The sequence below is a fragment of the Homarus americanus genome, unplaced genomic scaffold (genome assembly GCF_018991925.1).
Source record: "Homarus americanus isolate GMGI-L3 unplaced genomic scaffold, GMGI_Hamer_2.0 scaffold36734, whole genome shotgun sequence".
Taxonomy (NCBI): Eukaryota; Metazoa; Arthropoda; class Malacostraca; order Decapoda; family Nephropidae; genus Homarus; species Homarus americanus.
Window position 1 is genome coordinate 8,343,935 of NW_024733126.1, and position 25,591 is coordinate 8,369,525.

The window sequence follows — 25,591 nt, forward strand, 5'->3', positions numbered from 1 at the left end:
CCAGCCACCACCATTTCAACAGCCAGCCGACGCTTCCCCCAGCCAGTCACCACTTAACACAGCTCATAGCTTCCCCAGCCACCACTACTTAGCACACAGCCGACGCCCAGCCAGTCACCACTTAACACACAGCCAAATTTTTCCCCCAGCCACTCACTACTTAACAGCCAACGCTTCCCAGCCACTCACCACTTAACACACAGCCGACGCTTCCCCCAGCCACTCACTACTTAACACAGCCAACGCTTCCCCCAGCCAGTCACTACTTAACACAGCCAACGCTTCCCCCAGCCAGTCACTACTTAACACAGCCAACGCTTCCCCCAGCCATTCAGTACTTAACATTATGCAAACGGCGACGAAAACTGACCCAGAAGAACCAAGTTGAAATTTTACTTTGTTTTTCTTCGTCGACGTTATCTCCTTAGTGAGGACGTTGGCAGCACAATGACCATAGACATAAGGTGAAGATATAGGTGAATGTGTGTCAAGAATCTGGCGAATATCACTTTTCTTCGACTACGTTTCACTCATCAAAACATCCAATTAAGTGACCATAACATGTGGTTGAGAACGATTGGGGTGTTCCTCAACTCGACCCTCACATTTCATCCTTTCTCAAGACGTTATCACTCAGTTGAGACGTCCGCTTAATGAACTGAGACAGAAGTTGAGGACGAAGATGTTGATGCTGCTCAAAACGACGTCATTTTTCACCCTTTTTTTCCATGGGTTTTATCTCACACCGAGACAAGACGTCAACGTCATTAATTGCAGACACTAATGAAGAGAGAAAGTAAATAATACTACTGAAGTAACCGACCCACTGATTAGTTTTTACCTGTGACTTGGGAACTTAGGTATTGTGTCTCTCTTGGTCAGTAGCTGTTGAAGAGTGAGGTATTGTCTCTCTCTTAGGAGCTGATGAGGAGTGAGGTATTGTGTCTCTCTTGGTCAGTAGCTGTTGAAGAGTGAGGTATTGTCTCTCTCTTAGGAGCTGATGAGGAGTGTGGTATTGTGTCTCTCTTGGTCAGTAGCTGTTGAAGAGTGAGGTATTGTCTCTCTCTTAGGAGCTGATGAGGAGTGAGGTATTGTCTCCCTCTTGGTCAGTAGCTGTTGAAGAGTGAGGTATTGTCTCTCTCTTAGGAGCTGGTGAGGAGTGAGGTATTGTCTCCCTCTTGGTCAGTAACTGGTGAGGAGTGAGGTATTGTCTCCCTCTTGGTCAGTAACTGGGTGAGAGTGAGGTGGTTGTCTCCTCTTGGTCAGGTAACTGTTGAGAGCAGGCATTGTTCTCTTGGTCAGTAGCTGCTGAGGAGTGAGGTATTGTCTCCCTCTTGGTCAGTAGCTGTTGAGGAGTGAGGTATTGTCTCCCTCTTGGTCAGTAACTGTTGAGGAGTGAGGTATTGTCTCCCTCTTGGTCAGTAACTGTTGAGGAGTGAGGTATTGTCTCCCTCTTGGTCAGTAACTGTTGAGGAGTGAGGTATTGTCTCCCTCTTGGTCAGTAACTGTTGAGGAGTGAGGTATTGTCTTCCTCTTGGTCAGTAACTGTTGAGGAGTGAGGTATTGTCTCCCTCTTGGTCAGTAACTGTTGAGGAGTGAGGTATTGTCTCTTGGTCAGTAACTGTTGAGGAGTGAGGTATTGTCTCCTCTTGGTCAGTAACTGTTGAGGAGTGAGGTATTGTTCCTCTTGGTCAGTAACTGTTGAGGAGTGAGGTATTGCTCCCTCTTGGTCAGTAACTGTTGAGGAGTGAGGTATTGTCTTCCTCTTGGTCAGTAACTGTTGAGGAGGAGGTATTGCTCCCTCTTGGTCAGTAACTGTTGAGGAGGAGGTGTTGTCTCCTCTTGGTCAGTAGCTGTTGAGGAGTGAGGTATTGTCTCCTCCTTGGTCAGTAACTGTTGAGGAGTGAGGTATTGTCTCCTTGGTCAGTAACTGTTGAGGAGTGAGGTATTGTCTCCCTCTTGGTCAGTAACTGTTGAGGAGTGAGGTATTGTCTCCCTCTGTCAGTAACTGTTGAGGAGTGAGGTATTGTCTCCTCTTGGTCAGTAACTGTTGAGGAGTGAGAGGTATTGTTCTCTTGGTCAGTAGCTGTTGAGGAGTGAGGTATTGTCTCCTCTTGGTCAGTAACTGTTGAGGAGGTGGTATTGTTCCTCTTGGTCAGTAACTGTTGAGGAGTGAGGTATTGTTCCTCTTTGGTCAGTAACTGTTGAGAGTGAGGTATTGTTCTCTTGGTCAGTAGCGGTGAGGAGTGAGGTATTGCTCTTTGGTCAGTAGCTGTTGAGGAGTGAGGTATTGCTCTCTTGGTCAGTAACTGTTGAGGAGTGAGGTATTGTCTCCTCTTGGTCAGTAGCTGTTGAGGAGTGAGGTATTGTCTCCTCTTGGTCAGTAACTGTTGAGGAGTGTGGTATTGTTCTCTTGGTCAGTAACTGTTGAGGGAGTGAGGTATTGTCTCCCTCTTGGTCAGTAACTGTTGAGGGTGGTGTTGTCTCCCTCTTGGTCAGTAACTGTGGGGTGAGGTATTGTCTCTCTTGGTCAGTAACTGTTGAGGAGTGAGGTATTGTCTCCCTCTTGGTCAGCACTGTTGAGGAGTGGTTTGTCTCCCTCTTCGTCACTTCACTCCCTCAGCAACAGTGAAGGCTTAGGATAATTTCTTGGAACCTCTTTGTCCCCTTGAGAAGACGTCGTTCTCGTGTGACTTCCGGATTTGACGGATCTTTTGTTTACCTTCGCCTACTGGACCTGAAAGCCCACACGCCTTTGTTAACTTTTACCCAGAGGAATATTTTTAACCAGAAATTGTTACGACTTAAGACGATTCTTTTATTATCATGTCTTTTATTTTGGGTAAAGTTGAACCAAGATCTTTTGTCGGTTGATCAATATAAGAGAATTTCCTTTTCGACAATGGGACGAAACTTTTGTCCAGGTTTAAAGGCAGATTGTGAATAGAGACCGATCTTCCCGTCACATCCTGAGTACGATGACTTAACCACCTGAGTACAATTATCACCGTACTCGAGGGAATAGGTTGTCGTAGTCAAAGAGTTAAAACATCGTCCCCAAGGGGTTAAGTCGTCATATTCAAGGGGTTAAGTTACTCCAGCCACCAGTGTACGCTTTAGTCTGTCACCAAAGTGGGCACCCTCTCCTGACCACTCTGTATAACCAGAGTGGGAAGCCCTTGACCCTCGTCTGTGTGAGTTTAGTCTCCAAACATCAAACACTTGCAGCTTTAAAAGTTGGAATCACAGATCAAGAATTTTTCAGGCCAAGTTTGAACTACAGTGAGACTTTTAAATAGAAATAGGAATGTGACTTTTTACATATAACAAATAATAAATTCCAGAAAAAAATCAGAATTATATTGTTTAACGTAAATGCTCAGAACGGACAAACAGATGATCAAACCGGTACTTTGTTACGAAGTGAATAATACCTCAGGTGTGTTAATCATAGAGGTACAGGTGTTTTGAGACAGGTGTAAACACTTGTATAATGAGGCAGATGTGAATATAATTGTGTGTGATAAAGGTATTTTGAGACAGGTGTAAAATTTAGATGAGAAAAATATGTGTGTGTGTGTGTGTGTGTGTGTGTGTGTGTGTGTGTGTGTGTGTGTGTGTGTGTGTGTGTGTGTGTGTGTGTGTGTGTGTGTGTGTGTGTGTGTGTGTGTGTGTGTGTGTGTGTGTGTGTGTGTGTGTGTGTGTGTGTGTGTGTGTGTGTGTGTGTGTGTGTGTGTGTGTGTGTGTGTGTGTGTGTGTGTGTGTGTGTGTGTGTGTGTGTGTGTGTGTGTGTGTGTGTGTGTGTGTGTGTGTGTGTGTGTGTGTGTGTGTGTGTGTGTGTGTGTGTGTGTGTGTGTGTGTGTGTGTGTGTGTGTGTGTGTGTGTGTGTGTGTGTGTGTGTGTGTGTGTGTGTGTGTGTGTGTGTGTGTGTGTGTGTGTGTGTGTGTGTGTGTGTGTGTGTGTGTGTGTGTGTGTGTGTGTGTGTGTGTGTGTGTGTGCTATCTTCTGCTATCTTTATGCTAATGAGGATTAATTGGCAGACAATGCAGGTGAGTCGGCGGCCGCTACCTGCCGATAAATCCCTCACAAGACTAATTAGCGAGTTGGTCTCGAACCCTTGTACTGATGAAGATGGAAGTGGGAGGGAGGAGTGGAGGATAGGGTGTGGGTGGGAAGGAGACAGAGGGTAGAGGGAGGAGGGAGGGATGGAGTACAAGGTGTGGGCAGAGGTTGTCAGTTACCCAACTTAAATTTTAATTGATTTAGACTCCTTATATTAAAACAGGATGGACAGGTACAAGGTGCGGGAGATGTTCACTGATTATAAAGCAGGGCAGGTAGAGAGCTACTGGTGTACGGTGCAATTATATGAGTTTACGTCAATTTAAAAAAAAGTGTTTATTTTAATAATTCAGGAACAAAAAATAAGTACACGTAGAGATAAATGAAGAGATAGAGATACTTAGTAATTAATTTAGGAAGGAGTCTACAGTACGAGATAAATCTATAAATACAGGTAATGAACAAATGACCTATGACCATTGAGTTAATTAACAGTGTGAGGAAACCATTTGTTAGTATCTTAAGGTGTTTTAGAGAGAGAGAGAGAAAAAAAAAAAAAAAAAAAAGCCCTCTACGAGCTTTGGTTCAGGTTTTAAGAAATTGATTAAAACGTTAAATAAAAGAAAGAGTAACGAAGAATTAGTTATTGGCGTCGATAAACTTCACTTACGGCAACAACACCACCAAAATCATGCGAGAAAGACGACATTAATGAGTCAGGTCGAGGAAGGTGGGAATTTAGGGTTGATTAAACGTGACCCAGAGGCGAGGTAAGTGTCGGTGGAGGCGTGAACAGCAGCAGGAGGCCTCACGCTTGGTCCAGGTAACAAGAAGAATGAATCACCTGAAGAATCTCCACCCCATATTATTTTCACCTAAAGATTAACCTAACCTAACACTATTTGGAGGGATGATGAGGTTAGATTAGGTTAAGTTAGGTTAGGTTAGCGTTAAAAGGTGGTTAATATTTAGGTGACATAAGCTGGGGTGGGAATTCTTCAGGTGAGCTTGAGGATTTGACAAAAGAAAGTGGAGAGCAGTTTAAGGTGTAAGAGGTGGACCAAAGTTTAGGTTCTTGCCTTTGTGAGGATCACCTAACTTACAGTGACCTAACATAACGCTAACCTAATCTAACCTAACTTAGCCTAACCTTATCTTACCAACCCAACCAACAACCCAAGGAAGCATTTAGACTGTTTTATCATCAAGTGAAATAAGCTAGGGAGGTTAATCATCAAGTAATCCATTGGTTATTATGTCTTATGAGTCTTTTGTTAATAGAGAGAAAATCCGCCTCACTTCACAGGTCATTACGGTACACGGGGCAGGAGAGCGAGGCGTAAACACAGCTGGAGACGATTAAAATTTAATATGCATGGCGGAGCGTGAGTTGCCTGAGGACCGGAGGGGGAGGGGGGTTAGAGAAGAGGAAGAGGAGAAAGGCTCGATGGAAGTGGGGCAAGAGACGGTAAGGAGAATAAGAGAGGAGGAAGGGGGGAGGATAAGGTGTGGTGCTGGATAGGATCTAGAGAAGAGGAGGTATAAGGGGATGGGGTGAGCATATGGCTCTCAAACCATCTGCAACGCTTCCAGGAAACGTGCTGCAGCTCAACAATTACCTGGGCAAACACCGTCCAGGAGAGTGAGGGAGATTCAACCTGGCGTCTGAAGGAAGGAACGAAAAACTTAAAAGACAGGGATGGAGTTTTGGTTTGACGGACACCGTATCCGTCAAACCAAAACATCATGGTGATATCTGTGATGTTGTGGTGATCAAGGTTGGCGGTGCCTTAACCTTGGATGTAATTGCAGTAGTTATTTATATAAAAGCATACAGCTGCCTAACGAATCATTTGCACGGGTTATGTATTGTCTCTCAGTGAGAGAGTAGCAAACGTGGACGGTGGAGGAGGAAGGGGGTGGGTAAGTGGAAGGGAGATGGAGTAGTGTATAGTGGAGGGAAGACGGGGTGGGGGAAGGGTGAGGAGCAACAAAAACAGGATCAGAAACAGGCTTTTGACACTGATACTTCCGTGTAATTCTTCCCACTGTATCAGTGTCACCATGAAGGAGGACAACAACTCTTGCCTCGTGTTAACCAAGAAGTATAGTGTAGAGTCACGGGAATCCTCGCTGGTGGGAAGTAGTCAAGGGAGGGGCTCTAAGGAAGGTGAGGGCCTGTGAGGTGAGCCGGATGTTAGGACGCTGCAGCAGCAACAGGAGGTAGTGATCGCCTGCACCTGACGCAGCGGTAATGTTAATATGACCCGCTGGCTATAAACCACAAGGCCAGACAGATGAGTAGACTGTAACAGATAGATAATGGAGAAGAAGCAATATGGACTTTACTTCTCTGTGATTTATGTACGTTTAGATAATCGGTTAAAACAGGTGTTAAGTACTGGTCAAGATACAAGTACAGTAAAAAAAATTTCCCTAAGTGGTGACAACAAATGACTGGCTTCACCTTGATGTCGTACAAGTGCAGCTAAAAGTTAACTAAGTTTAGGCTGTCTGTCTCTTACTGTAACATCCTCCCCGTGCACCTGCCTGGCGTCTATCTCCAACATAATAACAGGAAACTAAGGAGCAGAATTGTTTTGTAGACGACACTACCAGATCTCAGTGGTGGGTGGAGGAAGATGGGCGACTCGTGAACTAGACAGAATGCTAGAAGATACCAGGTGAGGGTGGACGACAGGTGGAGTAGTTGGCGGGTAGTGAACGGTTACACTAAGTTACAAGGTAAGAGTTCACTGGAGAATAGCGGTACTCTTTTCCCATTAGCTCGTAGTTTCCCGGGCGACAGAGGGTGTTAGTGCCTGCAGTCACCAGAACATGACCACGAGTCTGGGGCAAGCTGCGCTAATCTCCTCCACCAGTAGTCCAGCGCTATACTTTAGACTCTGTTCCCCAAATTTCCAGTGTAACAAACGGTGGCTGGACACAACGACACTGGGGGCATTAGTTTAATAGCCGTGTGGACAAGCTCTTGGCTGCCTCTACCAGTGGCCGACACAACATAAAGCAGGAATAAATTGCTTTCGGGTGACAGGTAGTGGTCGTGGGTGCACAGGTAACCTGACTGACTTTTGGTACTCAAATTATTTCTCAAGTTTTCTTTCTTCCTCTTTCTTATCATTGTTTTTCTTAATTTCATCATATCTTTTCACTCTTTTAGTTTCCTACGATGGTAAATAATTATTATCATTCTGGTATCACTGAAGTTTTTGTCTCGCCATTTAGCTTAACACGACCCTGGGCACCAAGTAATGAACCAATTGAACTTTAATTAAATGTTATTACGACTGAGTCACTTCCCTGTTGTCTTGTGCGAGTTATTGTTATTAACCTGCCACACGACCCTCCAGCTGTGAGTACTGAACCCACATCCTCCTGCCGACGTCGCCAGCACGGGCAGTCAACATCACCTAACGTTTCCTATATCCTTTCCGTAGTATTTTTTTTTACAGATAGACTGACCGACACAGACAGACAGACAGACAGACCGACCGACACACAAAGACAGACAGACAGGACAGATAGACAGACAGACAGACAGACAGATAGACAGATGGCGAGAGAGAAAGACAACTATTTACTACTTAGACCAGGATAACTCGTCACTGGCGTTGATAAGGTTATTCTCTACCTGCCGCTGCTGCCGACAGTTACGGCCCTCCCTGACAGCTGCACTCGGTCTCCTCCCCGACAGTATTATACCCTTGGTCCTCCCTCCCGACAGTTTCTACCTTCGGTCCTCCCTCCCTCCCGACAGTATTATAACCTTGGCCCTCCCTCCCGACAGTATTATAACCTTGGCCCTCCCTCCCGACAATTTCTACCCTCGGCCCTCCCTCCCGACAGTAATCGACCCTCAGGGATATTTGCGAAGTCGACGGAACAAGAGGACCGACATCTTTACCGCCGTCGGCCTCGCGTTAAGAAAGGTGAAATGTTCCTTAATTGACTTTTCTCAGCAGGTGGTAATTAAGTATGGGGAGGGGGGAGCCTGGGTCATTATCATAGTGGTTAACGACGTGGTTATGTAGTTGAGCGTGTAGTGGAGGCTAGGTTAGAGGTTAGGTTAAGTTGGGTTAGAGTTTGGAGGCTAGGTTAGGTTGGGTTAGAGTTTGGCTAGGTTAGGTTGGGTTAGAGTTTGGAGGTTAGGTTGGGTTAGAGTTTGGAGGTTAGGTTAAGTCGGGTTAGAGTTTGGAGGTTAGGTTGGGTTAGACTTTGGAGGTTAGGTTAAGTCGGGTTAGAGTTTGGAGGTTAGGTTGGGTTAGACTTTGGAGGTTAAGTTAAGTTGGGTTAGAGTTTGGAGGTTAGGTTAAAGGTAAAATTAGATTAGGTAAGGTAGTGGGCGTGTGATGGAGGCTGGTTTAGGTTAGGTTAGGTTGGGTTAAATTTGGTTAGGATGATAGCTAAGTGGAGGCTGGTGGTGGATGCTAGTGGGTGTAGGTGGGTGAGTGTGTTAACGAGGCAGGTGGTGGGTGTAGGTGGGTGAGTGTGTTAACTAACCAGGTGGTGGGTGTAGGTGGGTGAGTGTGTTAACTAACCAGGTGGTTGGTGTAGGTGGGTGCGGTGTTAACGAGGCAGGTGGTGGTGTAGGTGGGTGAGTGTATTAACTAACCAGGTGGTGGGTGTAGGTGGGTGCGTGTGTTAACGAGGCAGGTGGTTGGTGTAGGTGGGTGAGTGTGTTAACTAACCAGGTGGTGGGTGTAGGTGGGTGAGTGTGTTAACGAACCAAGTGATGCTAAAGTAGGTGGGTGAGTGAGTGTGTTAACGAGCCAGGCGAGTGTGTTAACGAGCCAGGTGAGTGTGTTAACGAGCCAGGTGAGTGTGTTAACGAGCCAGGTGAGTGTGTTAACGAGCCAGGTAGTAGAGGCTCACAGGTACCGCTGAGTCATGTTTGTTTATAGTCATGGTCACCGTGTCTTGTTATCTCATTAAAGGATCGTGATTGGCTGATGGTATTGCAAGGTGAATGCTGATTGGTTTGCAGTAGATGTTTGTCTGGTTTCGAAGCCTGTGATTGGCTCGACGGCGTGGTGTATTTTATTATCATTGGTGTTTCGTGTGATCGTTCGTATTAATTATATTTCAATTAAAAGATTTTGTTAATGGTCGTTTCGTATGTGTCTTATTGTAATTTATTTCTTGTTTCTATGTTTATTTAATTGTTATTGTCATTTATTCTTTCTTCAATGTATGTTTTGATCTCTAAGCTTAAAGTGCTCTAACGTAAACACGGGAGATATTACGAGAGACTATAAATAGGTTGTGAGAGGCTAGGAGAGGTTGTGAGAGGCTAGGAGAGGTTGTGAGAGGCTAGGAGAGGTTGTGAGAGGCTAGGAGAGGTTGTGAGAGGCTAGGAGAGGTTGTGAGAGGCCAGGACAGGAGAGACTAGGAGAGGCCAGGAGAGGCTAGGAGAGGTTGTGAGAGGCTAGGAGAGGTTGTGAGAGGCTAGGAGAGGTTGTGAGAGGCTAGGAGAGGTTGTGAGAGGCTAGGAGAGGTTGTGAGAGGTTGAGCGAGACTAGAAGAGGCCGCGACAGAATTCTAGACGCTACACAACACCGTAGCGGAATAAAACATGCTACAAGCGACTACAGCGGACTACTTGGGACTACGGTGGACTACTGGAGCTGATAAAGGGACTTATTGAGAGAGATCGTGTAAGACTTAAGACAAATATGCTAGACACCTCGCCGGACAGACCTTGCCAGACACAACACAACACCACAGCCAGACAGATCACCCACCACAGCCAGACAGATCACCCACCACAGCTAGACAGATCACCCACCACAGCCAGACACAACACAACACCACACAGCCAGACAGATCACCCACCACACAGAGACAGATCACCCACCACAGCCAGACACAACACAACACCACAGCCAGACAGATCACCCACCACAGCCAGACAGATCACCCACCACAGCCAGACAGATCACCCACCACAGCCAGACACAACACAACACCACAGCCAGACAGATCACCCACCACAGCCAGACAGATCACCCACCACAGCCAGACACAACACAACACCACAGCCAGACAGATCACCCACCACAGCCAGACAGATCACCTGCACTACAGCCAGACAGATCACCCACCACAGCCAGACAGATCACCCACCACAGCCAGACACAACACAACACCACAGCCAGACAGATCACCCACCACAGCCAGACAGATCACCCACCACAGCCAGACAGATCACCCACCACAGCCAGACAGATCACCCACCACAGCCAGACAGATCACCCACCACAGCCAGACAGATCACCCACCAGCCAGACAGATCACCCACCACAGTTAGTAAGAGACAGATCACCCACCACAGCCAGACACAACACAACACCACAGCCAGACAGATCACCCACTACAGCCAGAGACCAGACAGATCACCCACCACAGCCAGACAGATCACCCACCACAGCCAGACAGATCACCCACCACAGCCAGACAAACAAACACGCTGGCTCATGGAGAAAGATAACCATCTAAAGTCGTCCCATTAAAACACACACACACACACACACACACACACACACACACACACACACACACACAGAAGAGATGGAGAAAAAATGCCAGCTGCCTCCCATTGAAGGGATCCCGGGAATTAGCGGACATTAAGCCTGGCGGCATTAGCGACTCACCGTGGAGGAATTAAACACTCAACTCCCGTACGTCTCTACATAATTCTCGTAAGGTTTTGTCGTAAGTTTTTTTTTACAAATTGAGAGTTCATGTAGAGAAAATCTTCAATCCGGATATTTAATATTATGTTGTGTTCGTGTACGGTGAGTCTTGCATCCGAATTCTTTGTGTTGCGTTCTTGTGCGGTGAATCCTGCATCCGGATTCTTTCTGTACCGGTTTGTTGTTGACCGACACTTACTAACACTTTTTTGGAAAACCTTTTAACAACATCGAATGAAAACTTCGTAATAAAAAAAAAACACGTTAGGGTGAAGTTCGTTATATTTGAGGAGTTAGTTAACGAAGGTGTGTGTGTGTATTAAGGGTCTTTAGTTGAGGGCGGTCGTAAAAGTGGGAAAAATTTAAAAGAGGAATAAAAGTCCAAAGTCATATCTTAATCTGAGGGGAATTCGTTGTAAGCTTTGATGCTCATTTGTTTCTGGTGTTTTGTCTGAAGGTTTATTCATCTATTGTTTTGTATTTATCGAGAATGAAAGTTACAAAGTGGGTCATATAATCGAGAACCCTAATTACTGTATTTCTAGATTCCTGTTTATTATACGTCTTAAAATACGGTATATAATTATTTAGGGTTCTGGAGTAATAAAATGACTTCGTATTGTTGATCAGGTGTCATCATGTGGTAATTACTGTAGTTACCTGCGGGTTATATCTCCTGGTCATGTTAATCTATGTTGGTTTTAAGTTTATTTCCCCTCATTTAGGTTTAGTTTTATGACAATTGTCAGGAGAGGGTAATCACTACACATTACACTAATTGACCAGGTGTTAATTATGTTAGTTTTAAGTTTATTTCCCCTCATTTAGGTTTAGGTTTATAATAATCATCGACAGAGTTCAATTACTTTACCTGATCATTAAACTTAAAGGTTCGGGTTTAATGAGTTTTAATGATAGATCTAATCGCATCACCCTCAAGGCAAAAGGCAGGATAATAACCTTGAACAAATGAAGAAAGTATTGTATTAATATTGATGACTTAAGGTTTAACATGTAGTAAAAACAGTTGTAGTCATTTTCTAAGTAGTTGCTGTCGCTGTATGAATATTACATATCTACTTTACACTTAAACCTGCCTACTTAAGAGTCCGATTATTTCTAAGTGCTTAAGATCTCACCAAATAGATACTACACTATATTACATGAAATTCTGTATCGTTCGTTATATTTCAGAATAAAATCTGTTAAATCTGAAATCTGAGGTGTTGGGATGAGTGAGGTTAGGGAGGTTACGGAGCTTGAAATGGGGAGGAATAAGAGGAAGTAAAAGGGAACGATGGAGGGATAGGGGGGTGGGGAGAAGGAGGGAGGAAAGGATGGAGTTGAGAAGATGATAGGGAGGGTAGAAGAAGGGTGATAAGATGAGGTAGAGAGGGAAGGATAGAAGAAGAGAAGGAAAGATTAGAGAAGGTAGGTAAAGAAGGAGGGAGAATAGAAGGAGGGAAGGAAAGAGAAGGGAGGTAGGAAGAGATGAGGCAGAAGAAGAAATGATAAAAGAAGGGAGGGAAAGAGTATAGGAAGGTAGGTAAGGAAGGAAGGAGAATAGAAGGAAGGAAGGAAAGAGTAGGGAGGTAGAGAAGGTATAGGTAAGGAAGGAGGGAGGGAAAGAGTATAGGAAGGTAGAGAAGGTAGGTAAGGAAGGAGGGAGAATAGAAGGAGGGGAGGAAAGAGTAGGGAGGTAGAGAAGGAGGGAGGGTATAGGAGGATGGAATTAGTAAGAGTGACGAAATGTGATGGTGTGTGTTGAGAGCTGGCAGCCTCCACCACTACACAGAGTCACGGCCTAAAATAGTGAGTGACGGGAATTAGTTCAAGAATGTCAGCTTTCGAGAGACGTGTGAAAGACGATACGAGTTTTGGGTGGGGAAAGTTCATTTAGAAAGTTTATTGTATCTCGCTTGTGATCGACCCTTTTTATGTGTGTGAAAGAGAGAGAGAGAAAGGTAATACGTGAGAGAGAGAGAAGAAACAGTGGAGAAACAGAGATGAGAGAGAATTTCCTTCATACAACAACAGGTAACACTGAACCTCCCACTACACTCACCTCTCAACACATTCCACCTGAAGAAGGACAGACCTCCAGGGTGTGATGTACTGCCCCTACGGAGTCGTATCAGAGGAGCTCAAAGTTTGCACGGTGCTCTTTTTTTGTGTACGTGTGTTAGTGCGTGAGGGCGTAAATAAGACATACAGTATATTGTGTTTGTGGGTTGAAATATCCGTAAACATCAGAATGTCCGTACATGTTTTAAGGGTCTGTTTAGGTGTTTAAGAGTTACCATGACAACCATTTTGGCCGCCATCTTTGTGTTCCAGCGTTAGTTAGACAGATACATCCTCACATAGTTTAGTTACAGGGAAAAATATAACGTAGGAAAATCTCTCTCTGAAAATCCGTCTCTCCGTTTTCTTTTAAGGAATTTTCGCATATCCCGGAAGTGATTCTTGGTCGTGGATTAGCTGATATTAGACGCTGCAGTTAGAGTAGACAAATTTAGCCTACGAATTATTGAGAAAATCTTCTTTTAATTCGTTCTCACTTACTTTTGAACCATTATTTTTTTTTGTCTCGTACTTTAAGTCGTTGTGTAGATGCATCCTCACCATTTAAACGATGAGGGAAAAACTACGACCATTTCTGAATCCATCTTTACCGTAGTTTAATGACGTCAGAATAACATAAACGTGTAAGCCATTAAGAATCCATCTCGCCGCCGCCGCTAAACTACACCAGATAGTTACAGTCTCACATTACCAGTTAAGTTGGAAAAATTAACTAGGGAACCTCTTGAGACTGAGACCCCGCGTCGTAAAGTATCCTGGCGCTCCTACAAGAACAATCCTTACATCTTATTACCCCGGCAGTTAGAGATCGCGGGGCCTCAAGTTAACAGATTTATGGAAGCGTGGCGGGTGTCTCAGGGGCTCGGGTGTCAGGGCTCGAGGGGCTGACCTGAGAGAGGGGAGGGGGAGGGGGGTTTAACTCCTCCCAAGCAGGCAACTGTCACGCACTGCTTTTCGGGGTGGTCCTGCTGCTATAAGAACATCCTCGTACTCCTGCTGGTGCTGCTGTTGTCCTAGTTTACCCATCCTCCAGCCGTAGTCCTCCTGCAGGGGGTGGTACGTATTAGGTTCCTTCTGCTTCTAACACCCTGAGTTGCCCTTTGAGGTGGTAGTGGTGCAAGTTATGAGCTGTAAAACACTACACCTCAGTCGTCGAGAGAGAGAGAGTATTGAATTAGGGAAAACGCAGCTGAGATCATAACAAAGATTAATATAGTTAACTCTTGATGACTGGTGTGAAGCAAGAAAACAGTAGTAGTAACATGCGAGTTATTAAACAACAAAAGAAGAACATTAATTAATATCTGTGCGTTTGTCCGCGTTTGGATAATGATGGAAAATATGGAAGGGAAATTGGAGAAGAGAGTGGAAGCTGTGAGAGATGATAACGAGAAGGGGAGGAAAAGGAAAGAGAAAAATACACAACAAATATTTGAAGAGGATGGAAAAGCCGATTTGCCGCTAATAATGGCTTATTTCTGCACCCGGGTTGGTGTGTGGGTATTGTTCTGACGGCGTGTGGGTATTGTGCTGACGGCGTGTGGGTGTTGTGCTGACGGTGTGTGGGTGTTATGTGTGGGCTGACGGTGTGTGGGTGTTGTGTGTGGGCTGACAGTGTGTGGGCTACAAGAGGAAGTTGTTCAACCGCCTTGCTATAGTTTCAACAGTAGAAAAATAAAAACTTTAGTGAAGGAAACTGTAAATATTGTGGGAATCGTTGGCGAATTTAGGCAACGTCGTATTTTATGATTTCATGTAAAAATCTGCAAAAATCTCATTTCTTCTTGGATGTTGACAATTTGAGGGCAATGATGAACCAATCAGGACGCGCCCGGGGCCGCGGAGACGACGTTGATTGGTTGCACCATTTTTTACTCCCGTGTTTCTTTTTGTTTTCGACTGTTAGGACGGTTGACGCCTCAGTTTGAAAACATGTATTTACCTCAGGACTTTGTGTTGATTGTGTTACATTAAACATTTTGTAGTAGAAGTTATACACCCATGGTTTTTATTCCTTCACTTTTGAACATTATTTATTTGCAACGTAAACACGCAAATATACTCTGTATCTGGACAGGCCAATGGCCATTTTTTTTTCTTAATTTTGAATACTGATCATATACGAGAGACGGTTACTACCTCATAATTGTTGTTTAAGGCTCTTTACCTCCCAGCCAGGAGACAGGTGACAACATAGGTCGAGGATCCCCTGAGGCCTCACATAACTTTCGGTCCTTTGGAGGAAGAAGGAAAGGAAATCGATTTCCCGCCAATCTTGTACTGACCCGAGGCGCGGAGGTCACAACTTCTTGGCGCCAATTTTATTTCCTCGACTTCATTGTGGCGCCGAAAAACACCGTTATAGTCATTTTTATTTTCCAGGATGATTAACTCTCAAGAAGCACATAATATATAGGGGAAAAATAAGAAAAATTTACATCTTCACAAAGAATCGTTCAGATTGAAAAAAACATATCGTATATAATGTCCTAAATATGAGATTTTATTCCTACAAAAGAAGTTAATATCTTGTGGGGACATCTTAAGAATTTTATGAAGGAGAATAATTGTAACGTAATTAATTATTTTGACAAAGTGTTATAGGAAATTTAAATAAAAAAACTTTAGATTTAAAGCGATGATTAATTTCACTTTATATACAAAGCAAATCCACCATTATATATGTATTTTGCCTATATATATATATATATATATATATATATATATATATATATATATATATATATATATATATATATATATATATATATATATATAAGCTTATTCTTTCTTACTTCATCCTGTCCCTGTTTCATCCCTTTAATGTCCCTTTTCTTCCTTCCTTTCTTTCATACCTTTAATGTCCCTTTCTTCCTTCCTTTCTTTCATACCTTTAATGTCCCTTTCTTCCTTCCTTTCTTTCATACCTTTAATGTCCCTTTCTCCTTCCTTTCTTTCATACCTTTAATGTCCCTTTCTTCCTTCCTTTCTTTCATACCTTTAATGTCCCTTTCTTCCTTCCTTTCTTTCATACCTTTAATGTCCCTTTCTTCCTTCCTTTCTTTCATACCTTTAATGTCCCTTTCTTCCTTCCTTTCTTTCATACCTTTAATGTCCCTTTCTTCCTTCCTTTCTTTCATACCTTTAATGTCCCTTTCTTCCTTCCTTTCTTTCATACCTTTAATGTCCCTTTCTTCCTTCCTTTCTTTCATACCTTTAATGTCCCTTTCTTCCTTCCTTTCTTTCATACCTTTAATGTCCCTTTCATCCTTCCTTTCTTTCATACCTTTAATGTCCCTTTCTTCCTTCCTTTCTTTTCTTTCATACCTTTAATGTCCCTTTCATCCTTTTCTTTGATCCTTCTTTCCTTAGTCTTCTTTTTTCATGCACTGCGTTTTTTCTATCTTTGTTTTTCTTTTGTTTTCCTTCCTTCTGTCTTTTCACTTGCTCCTTCCTCAGAGCCTAGGAACACCACCAACAACAATAACATTAACACCAACAACATCAACAGCAACAACAACACCAACAACACCAACATCACCACCACCACCACCACGAGCACCACCAACTCAACAACAACACCACCAACAACAATAACATTAACACCAACAACATCAACAGCAACAACAACACCAACAACACCAACATCACCACCACCACCACCACGAGCACCACCAACTCCAACAACAACAAAATATCAACAAAACAACATTAACAATAACATCCACCATCATTGTTTTTATTGACCTCAAGAATAAATATTAAGTTTCCGAGTACACCCCCACTCCTCCCACTCCTACCCTCACCTCTCACTCCTACCCTCTCCTCCCACTCCTACCCTCACCTCTCACTACCTTCTCTCTCCTTTCTCTACCCAACTTTCTCCCTACCCCCACCCCCCTTTATTTTTTTTACCACTACAGTGTTTTAAAGTTTAAGAAAATAGAAATACAATTAAAAAAAATCCTCAGGGGTGACAATGCAAGATTTATTTTCTTGTCCACAAAGTTTTCCCCAATCTCTCTCTCTCTCTCTCTCTCTCTCTCTCTCTCTCTCTCTCTCTCTCTCTCTCTCTCTCTCTCTCTCTCTCTCTCTCTCCTCTCCCTCCCTTTCCTCCCATTTCCTTCCCTCCTTGTCTCCCATTTTTCTTTTTTCCTTTCTTCCCTCCCCCAGTAGTCATAAAGGCGGACATAAATTCTCAAGATATCTGTCTAAATTACTGATAAAGGGAGGGAAGGAGGATGTCAGGAGTGGGAGGAAGGAGGTGGCAGGAGTGGGGAGGGAAGGGAGGGTGCTGGGAGGGAGGGAGGAGGGAGGGGTCACGGGAGTGGGAGGAGAAGGAAGGAGGAAGGAGTGGAGTGGGAGGGAGGGGAAGGGAGGGGTGTCACGGTGGGAGGGAAGGAAGGAGGGTGTCAGGGGTGGGAGGAGGGAAGGTGTCAGGGTGGGAGGGAGGGTGTCAGGGTGGGAGGAGGGTGTCAGGGTGGAGGGAGGGTGTCAGGGGTGGGAGGGAAGGAAGGTGTCAGGTGTCAGGGAGGGAGGGAGGGAAGGAGGGTGTCAGGAGGAGGGGCAGGGTGGGAGGGAGGGAAGGGAGGGTGTCAGGGTAGGGGTAGGAGGGCAGGAGGGTGTCAGAGTCTGGGAGGGAGGGTGTCAGGTGGGAAGGAAGGAGGGTGTCCGGGGAGTGGGAGGGGGAGGGAAGGAGGGTGTCAGGGAGAGGAAGGAGGTTGTCAGGGGTGGGAGGGAGGGAAGGAGGGTGTCAGGGTGAGGGAGGGGAAGGAAGGAAGGTGGGAAAGGGAGGGAAGGAGGGTCAGGGGTGGGGAGGGAGGGAAGGAGGGTGCAGGGTGGGAGGGAAGGGAGGGAAGGGAGGGGTGTCAAGGAGGAGTGTCATGGTGGGAGGGAGGAGGGTAAGGAGGGGTCAGGGGTGGGAGGGAGGGGAAGGAGGGTCAGGGTGGGAGGGGTGGAGGGAGGGAGGAAGGAGGGTGTTGGTGGAGGGAGGAAGGAGGGTGTTGGTGGAGGGAGGAGGGAGGGGTGTTGGTGGAGGGAGGGAAGGAGGGGAGGGGGGAGTCCAGGGGTGGGAGCAGGGTGGGGAAGGAGGGGTGCAGGGTAGCAGGGGTGGGAGGGGAAGGAAGGAGGGTGTCAGGGGTGGGAGGGAGTGGGGAAGGGAGAGAAGGAGGGTGTCAGGGTGGGAGGGAGGGAAGGAGGGTGTCAGGGTGAGAGGGAGAGAAGGAGGGTGTCAGAGTGGGAGGGAGGGAAATATTATCAGTAAAAGCCACAATCGGTGTTGACAAAGCTGGTGCTCAAAGCGTCTCAGGAGTTGGCCAAAATTATTCAATACTGAGACTCTGGGAATGAGTTAGAGGAAACCCCAATCTTCCTATCCTTATTTGACCTGGCCTGACCTGACCTGACCTGACCTGACCTGACCTGACCTGACACTCACCTGACCTAGCCTGATCACTAGGGTGTTTAAGTTCTAATATGCAAAGTTCTCATGGTCTCAATTCGAGTGGATGTCGTTCATGAGAAGGAGAGAGTGTGTATCTGTCTGTCTGTCTGTCTGTCTGTCTCTGTCTGTAGCCGAGGTAGTTCGTCTGACTTTGAACGTATTATAGAAGCCACTCAGAGATTCCCTTTGTTGACTTATTTTCGAAACAGTATCGAGTCGTTCAATACGAGTTTTTCACGAGTTACTGAAGCTTAACCTAAGACTCGTTGCGGGTCGATCCTCTCACTTTGACGAAATTAATGAAGCTCTCAGACTAGTCGATGCGAGTAGTTGGGATGAGGGAACGAGTGACTCAAGCTGTCAAGAGTGAGGTGCGAGTAGTTGGGATGAGGGAACGAGTGACTCAAGCTGTCAAGAGTGAGGTGCGAGTAGTTGGGATGAGGGAACGAGTGACTCAAGCTGTCAAGAGTGAGGTGCGAGTAGTTGGGATGAGGGAACGAGTGACTCAAGCTGTCAAGAGTGAGGTGCGAGTAGTTGGGATGAGGGAACGAGTGACTCAAGCTGTCAAGAGTGAGGTGCGAGTAGTTGGGATGAGGGAACGAGTGACTCAGGCCATCAAGAGTAGGTGCGAGAAGGAGGTGAGGAACGAGTAACTCTTAGCTGTGAAGAGTGACGTACGAGTAGTTTAGATGAGGGAACGAGTGACTCTTAAGCTGCCATGAGTGAGGTACGAGTAGTTTAGGTGAGGGAACGAGTGACTCAGGCTATCAAGAGTGAGGTGCGAGTAGTTGAGGTGAGGGAACGAGTAACTCTTAGCTGTGAGGCGTGACGTACGAGTAGTTTAGGTGAGGGAACGAGTGACTCAAGCTATCAAGAGTGAGGTGCGAGTAGTTGAAGTGAGGGAACGAGTAACTCAGGCTGTCAGGAGAAGCTACGAATCGCTCATATCACTTTAAGCGATATTTTTTTTTTTCTTTCAGACGATCTCCGAGTCGCTTCGTGCCTCTGTGATATCTTATTCCGCCCAATTTAAGTTATTTCATTTTTACGTCCCTGCAGGAGAGACGTAAAGGAAGATTATTTATATATATATATACACTTTAAAGACCTCTCTTCTTTTTGTTATTCTTATTTTCATTTTTACTTTCTTTTTGTTACTGTTCTTAATTAATTTTTCCTTCTTCTTTCTTCATTTTCGTTCTTTTCCTCCTCCTTGTTTCTACTCCTCTTTCTTCATCTCCTCCTCCTCCTCCTTTTTCATTCTCTTTCTTTTTCCTTCTTTCTCCTCCTTTGTTCTCCTTCTTATTCCTTCTCCTCATTATTTCTTCTCTTCATCCTCCTTTCTCCTCATCCTCCTCCTCCTCCTCCTCCTTTCTCCTCCTCCTCCTCCTTTCTCCTCCCTCCTTTCCTCCTCCTCCTCCTTTCCTCCTCCTCCTTTCCTCCTCCTCCTTTCCTCCTCCTCCTTTCCTCCTCCTCCTCCTTTTCTCCTCCTCCTTTTCTCCTCCTCCTTCTTTCTTCCTCCTGGTAACCCCTCTTCCTCCTCCTTCTTTCTTCCTCCTTTCTCCTCCTCCTTCCTTTTCTCCTCCTCCTTTCTCCTCCTCCTCCTCTCTCCTCCTCCTCATTTCTTCTTCACACTTTCTCTTCCTTCTTTTCCTTATCCCAAACTCTGAAATCACATACGTACAATAAATTCAAAGCTTCGCATATTTACCTCACATAATTATTCGAAAACCAATCACTCACTTCCTTAAGCTTGAATACTATAATGACATCCAAAATGGCTATCAAATCGTCCTCTGACTCTACCCATCACAAGTGGCCTTCTAATGCCCACAAAGACAGACACACAGGGTTCGAATCCACTAAGTTATTACCTCCCAGATGGTTGAGTGTGTATCTCTGTGGTGACCTAAAGGTGAGGTAGACAGTCGTGTCAGTTTCATCATTTTAATTGTATTTTTAAGTGGGCTATAAAAAAATTGTCATTATAACCAAGACTTCCTAAAACTTTTATGATAATTGGTTACCAGGGGGAGGGATAGAGGAGGGGAGGGATAGAGGGAGGGGGGAGAGGAGGGGTAGGGAAGGATAGGAGGGAAGGGGGGAGGGTCTGTTGCGAGAGCGTTTGAGGGAGAGTCATTTGGTATGTGAGAAGAATGGTGTAGCTGAAGAGGTTTTTTGTGTGTGTGTGTCACGAATTCTCTCCCTGCTTCCATTTCCCAGTCTTCTGTATTTATCTGAGAACCTCCTTATGTATCCCTTAATCTCTCATTGCTCTCTTTATTTTGTAATCTCTTTATCTCTCCTCTTCTTCCCTTTTAACTCCATGTCCTCTTTATCCCAAATATTTCCTTTCGTCTTTCCTCTCTCATCCTCCTCCTCCTCCTCCTCCTCCTCCTTCATCTTTCTTCTTCTCCTTTCTCATCTTCCTCCTCCTTCCTTTTCCTCCTCCTTCATCTCCTTCCTTTTCCTTCATCTCCTTCCTCTTCCTCCTCCTTCCGCTTCCTTCTCTTCCTCCCCGTTCCTCCTAACTGGATAGCTTCACACATAGGTTGGATGGATATATGAGCGATAGGGGTTGGGTGTGAATGTGACTGCCCAGTATAGGCCAATAGACCCGCTGCAGTTTCTTCCATTCTTATGTTCTTATGTTCCTCCTTCCTCTTCCTTCTCTTACTTCTCCTTCCTCTCCCTCCTCCTTCCTTTCCCTCCTCTCCCTCCTCCTTCCTTTCCCTCCTTTCCATCCTCCTTCCTTTCCATCCTCCTTCCTCTCCTTCCTCCTTCCTCTCCTTCCTTTCCCTCCTCCTTCCTATCCCTCCTCTCCTTCCTATCCCTTCTCCTTCCTCTCCTTCATCATTAGCCATCCCTCTCCTAGCTCACTCCCACGCCTCTTCCTCTCCCTCTCCAGCCATCAATTTCCTCTTTGCCTCTCCCAGACCGCCGTAATGAGGCGTCGTGTCCATCAATCTGGTGACGAAGTCGAGTTGTGTGTTGGCTGTCGTCTGACCTGCGGGAGTGGATCACTTACCTCCTTCTGCTGGGGTGTTCCTTCTGCTGCTGCTGTGTTCTGCTGAGGGTGTTCCTTCTGCTGCTGCTGTTGTTCTACTGAAATGTTCCTTCTGCTGTTGCTGTGTTCTACTGGAGTGTTCCTTCTGCTGCTACTGTGTTCTGCTGAGTGTTCCTTCTGCTGCTGTGTTCCGCTGGGGTGTTCCTTCTGCTGCTGTGTTCCTGTGTTCCTTTCTGCTGCTGTGTCTGCCGTTCCTGTTCCTCTGCTGCTGTGTTCCGCTGGGGTGTTCCTTCTGCTGCTGTGTTCCTGGGGTGTTCCTTCTGCTGCTGTGTTCCGCTGGGGTGTTCCTTCTGCTGCTGTGTTCCTGTTCTGTGTGCGGGGTGTTCCTTCTGCTGCTGTGTTCCTTGGGGTGTTCCTTCTGCTGTGTTCCGCTGGGGTGTGTTCCGCTGGGGTGTTCCTTCTGCTGCTGTGTTCCGCTGGGGTGTTCCTTCTGCTGCTGTGTTCCGCTGGGGTGTTCCTTCTGCTGCTGTGTTCCGCTGGGGTGTTCCTTCTGCTGCTGTGTTCCGCTGGGGTGTTCCTGCTGCTGCTGTGTTCCTGGGGTGTTTTCTGGGACTCTGCTGCTACTGTGTTCCGCTGGGTGTTCTTCTGCCTGTGTTCCGCCTCCTGCTGCTACTGTGTTCCGCTGGGGTGTTCCTCCTGCTGCTGTGTTCCGCTGGGGTGTTCCTTCTGCTGCTGTGGGGTGTTCTGGGGTGTTCTTCTGCTGCTGTGTTCCGCTGGGGTGTTCCTTCTGCTGCTGCTGTGTTCCGCTGGGGTGTTCCTTCTGCTGCTGTGTTCCGCTGGGGTGTTCCTTCTGCTGCCGTGTTCCGCTGGGGTGTTTCTTCTGCTGCTGTGTTCCGCTGGGGTGTTCCTTCTGCTGCTGTGTTCCGCTGGGGTGTTTCTTCTGCTGCTGTGTTCCGCTGGGTGTTCTGCTGCTGTGTTCCGCTGGGGTGTTCCTTCTGCTGCTGTGTTCCGCTGGGGTGTTTCTTCTGCTGCTGTGTTCCGCTGGGGTGTTCCTTCTGCTGCTGTGTTCCGCTGGGGTGTTTCTTCTGCTGCTGTGTTCCGCTGGGGTGTTCCTTCTGCTGCTTGTCCTACAATTGTTACCTCGAGTGTTGTTGCATTTCCTGCATATTTCATCCTCCTCTGTTTGGATTTGGTTATAAATATTACTCCTAAGTACCCGACCCTTCCTTGCCGCCGCTTGAGCTAATTATTAGGGGAAAATATTTCATTAATATTGTAACTCGCAGAGCAGAGTTACGAAAAACCAAGTCCAGTTTACTGCACCCCCCAAAAAAAACCCTCATGTATTAAGACCTCACGTTGTTTTATGCGGCCATAAACGTTAAGTTAAAGAAGATTTATCCCATTAAACCAGTAGGTAGTTTAGTGATGGAGAAGTATATAGTGGAAGTGAGTTTTAGGAACATACTGTGATAATGACTGTGATTGATTAGTCTCCTGACGTGTGTTTTAAAGGGACACAATATAACAATACCCATTACTTCTAGACTGACATTCTCACTATTTAATACACATCTGTAGAAACATTTAAATCCCTATTATTTTTACCACAACATATAAAGACGAGTAATGTTAAGAAAAATCTGTACTGTCAAGTGGTTGTGTATACCTGAAGCTCTTAAGGTTCAACACTGTGAAAATCCCAATGTTATGTTTCGGTGGGTCCTCATATTTCCGGGAACAGTGGCCATAGTGACGCATCTCTCTCCTCACATATTTGCATCGTCCCCTTCACCCCTTTGTCTACTTTGTGTCCACGTTTTAAAAGCCTTTCGGGAACAGTGTGGCTGTGTGTGTGTGTGTGTGGGGGGGAGGAGGTAAAGTGGCAAGTTCCTCATCCGTGTAGACTGGAGAGCGACTTTACAGTGACGCTTGTCTTGTGTTGTGAAGGCGATCCGTGTGTGTGTGTTTTGTTGCTCTCTCTCTCTCTCTCTCTCTCTCTCTCATCATCACTGCTTACTGCTAGACATCTTTATCTGCCAGCTACATGAGGGCGATGGTCGAGGGTGTGCCGTGACTCGTGACGCCTTACAGGATATGAAACATCTAATACGAGAGAGAGAGAGAGAGAGAGACTGATTATAATTGAATCAATGCCAAGGGCGCATTCAGGGGGAAGGGGGAACGTTAGTTATTCACACACAATTATGCAAGTACTCATACACACAGGTACAGTCACCCACAAAGGGTCTGTTGTCTCTCGTGCTGTTCACGAACCGAACCCCAGCAGTAGACACTGATACATTATTCTGTCCACAAATGCTTCGGATTGACGAGTCTGAATCTCGGGGTTCGTGGTTCAGAAGGAGAGACGATAAGATTTTTGTGGTTTACTCTACATGTGCACATCCCTACATGTGCTGGTACACATACATACTGATACAGGTACACATACATACGGGTAAAGGTGTACACTCCTACACGTATAGGTACACATACATGCATACAGATAAAGATACACACTCCTACAGGTACAATAATATACACATATAGCGCCTGTGTGTTGATATTCATGGTGTAGCCGCTAACACGCTGCCCACGACTGTCGGCTTCACGCAAGTCAACAGAAGACTCCCAGATTTTGTGTTCGAGTTACTTGAAGTTTAAATGTAAAACTTCTGGCGGAAGGTTTGTACCCACTTCTGGCCGGGGACTTTGTCTAAATAAAACCCATTAGTTTTTATGGTGTGTGGTGTATCTCTGTGTTGCCTCATACTCTTTCTCTCTGCCAGTGTAATTACGGCTCACTGCTTCATGTAGTAATGTAGTTAGTAAAGTCAATAATTTACAGGATTATTTGTAACTGAAAGTGATTTTAAAGTTAGCGCCACATCCTTTGCATACTAAGTGTTGCCTCTGGTTAGTTTAACGTGATGCAATATTCAATAAATATTTTTTTCACAAGTTGTGTACGAGTAAAGTTGTAAATTGTGGACACACTAGGAAGCCATCTCCGGGTACAGTAACTATTGTGTGAAGTATAAACGCTTCCATAACCAGTATTGTTAAGTAAATTACACGCTACACACGAGCCCAATTTGGTAGTTTTACCTCAGAACCCAACAATTACTTCAGCTTTCAGTAGGAGTGTTATACACTATTTTGAAAATAGCTGCCATTGTGAAAAATATATATGGATCTGTATTTAATAGTGGTGAATAAGTTAAACTGTACAGGTGGGCCAAATTTGGTGTTTTTAACTGTAAAGCCCCACAATTACTTCCTCTTTGTGGCTTGTTATCCACCCCAGTACACTCTCATTGTTCCCTATGGAGGAGGAGCGGGAGAAGGAGAGGTGGAGCGGGTAATGCAGTGTTTTGTATTCATAGTGAGGCGGCGTATAGTGGCAGCTTAACGCAGCGGGTAAGGGAGCTGTACCCGCAGACATTATCACCTGACACATTGATACGTACGAGAGGAACGTGTTCCTACCCGGGCCTTGTCATTTGCGTTTTGGAGCTCCGTAATTATAACGCAGAGCCCTGTGGGGACGGCCGCTTTATGGTGCGCCTGGGTCGTTTATATAACCATTGACGGTGTCCTCGGTGTTACCTCGTACTGCAGGGTTCTTTATTGTTATTTACTGTAGTGATAAACACGTGCTGCCACTATATTACTTTTGTAATGGTCAGGTTGTTGAACTGATGTACGACCTATATGATTTATACCATTGGTGTATGATCGTTTTGTGTTGAGGTTAATCTTTGTTAATTTTTTTTTTAATGTTTGTAGTTTGTGTTTTTGTTTAATCTTTTTTAGTCTTACGGCCTCGACTGTTCTGGGTACACACTTGAGACTTCGCTGACTGTCGCTAACGTTAAGTTTATGTGAATCAAATTTTAGGGGGCTAAGGTAGGAAGCTTGTCACGCACGGAGTTGTGTCAATAGAGGACCCGGGACCAACACCAGGTAGACTAAAGGTAAACATCACTACGTCTGTTACGGAGGAGAGGTACCCGTAGGACCAACTCCAGGTGTACCTCCTAAACCCAGCTCCAGGTATAAGTTGACGCGTGACCTCCCCATCAACCCCTCAGTGAGATTTCAATCCATCAGGTCTTGTGTGTGGTGTTCTGCCACCTCAAGAACACCGCTTCTCCCGTCATCACCACATATGATGCTGGTGCGAAAGGTCCTCCTCCATGTGTCGAAGGTCATGGAATGCGCTCAAGTAGGCGGCTAATTAAGGCAGGTGCATGACCCTCCTTCACTGCTGACGAG

General features: G+C 45.6%; 1 protein-coding gene across 1 annotated transcript in view; it reads right to left on the reverse strand.

The window, feature by feature from the left end:
• Nucleotides 1–21,461: 21,461 nt before the first annotated feature.
• Nucleotides 21,462–25,591, reverse strand: part of LOC121869288 (serine/arginine repetitive matrix protein 1-like) — a 40,207-nt gene continuing 36,077 nt past the window's right edge. Inside the window, exon 5 of the mRNA XM_042370534.1 lies at nucleotides 21,462–22,489. Coding sequence (XP_042226468.1) covers nucleotides 21,462–22,489 — 1,028 coding nt within the window. The remainder of the gene's footprint in view (nucleotides 22,490–25,591) is intronic.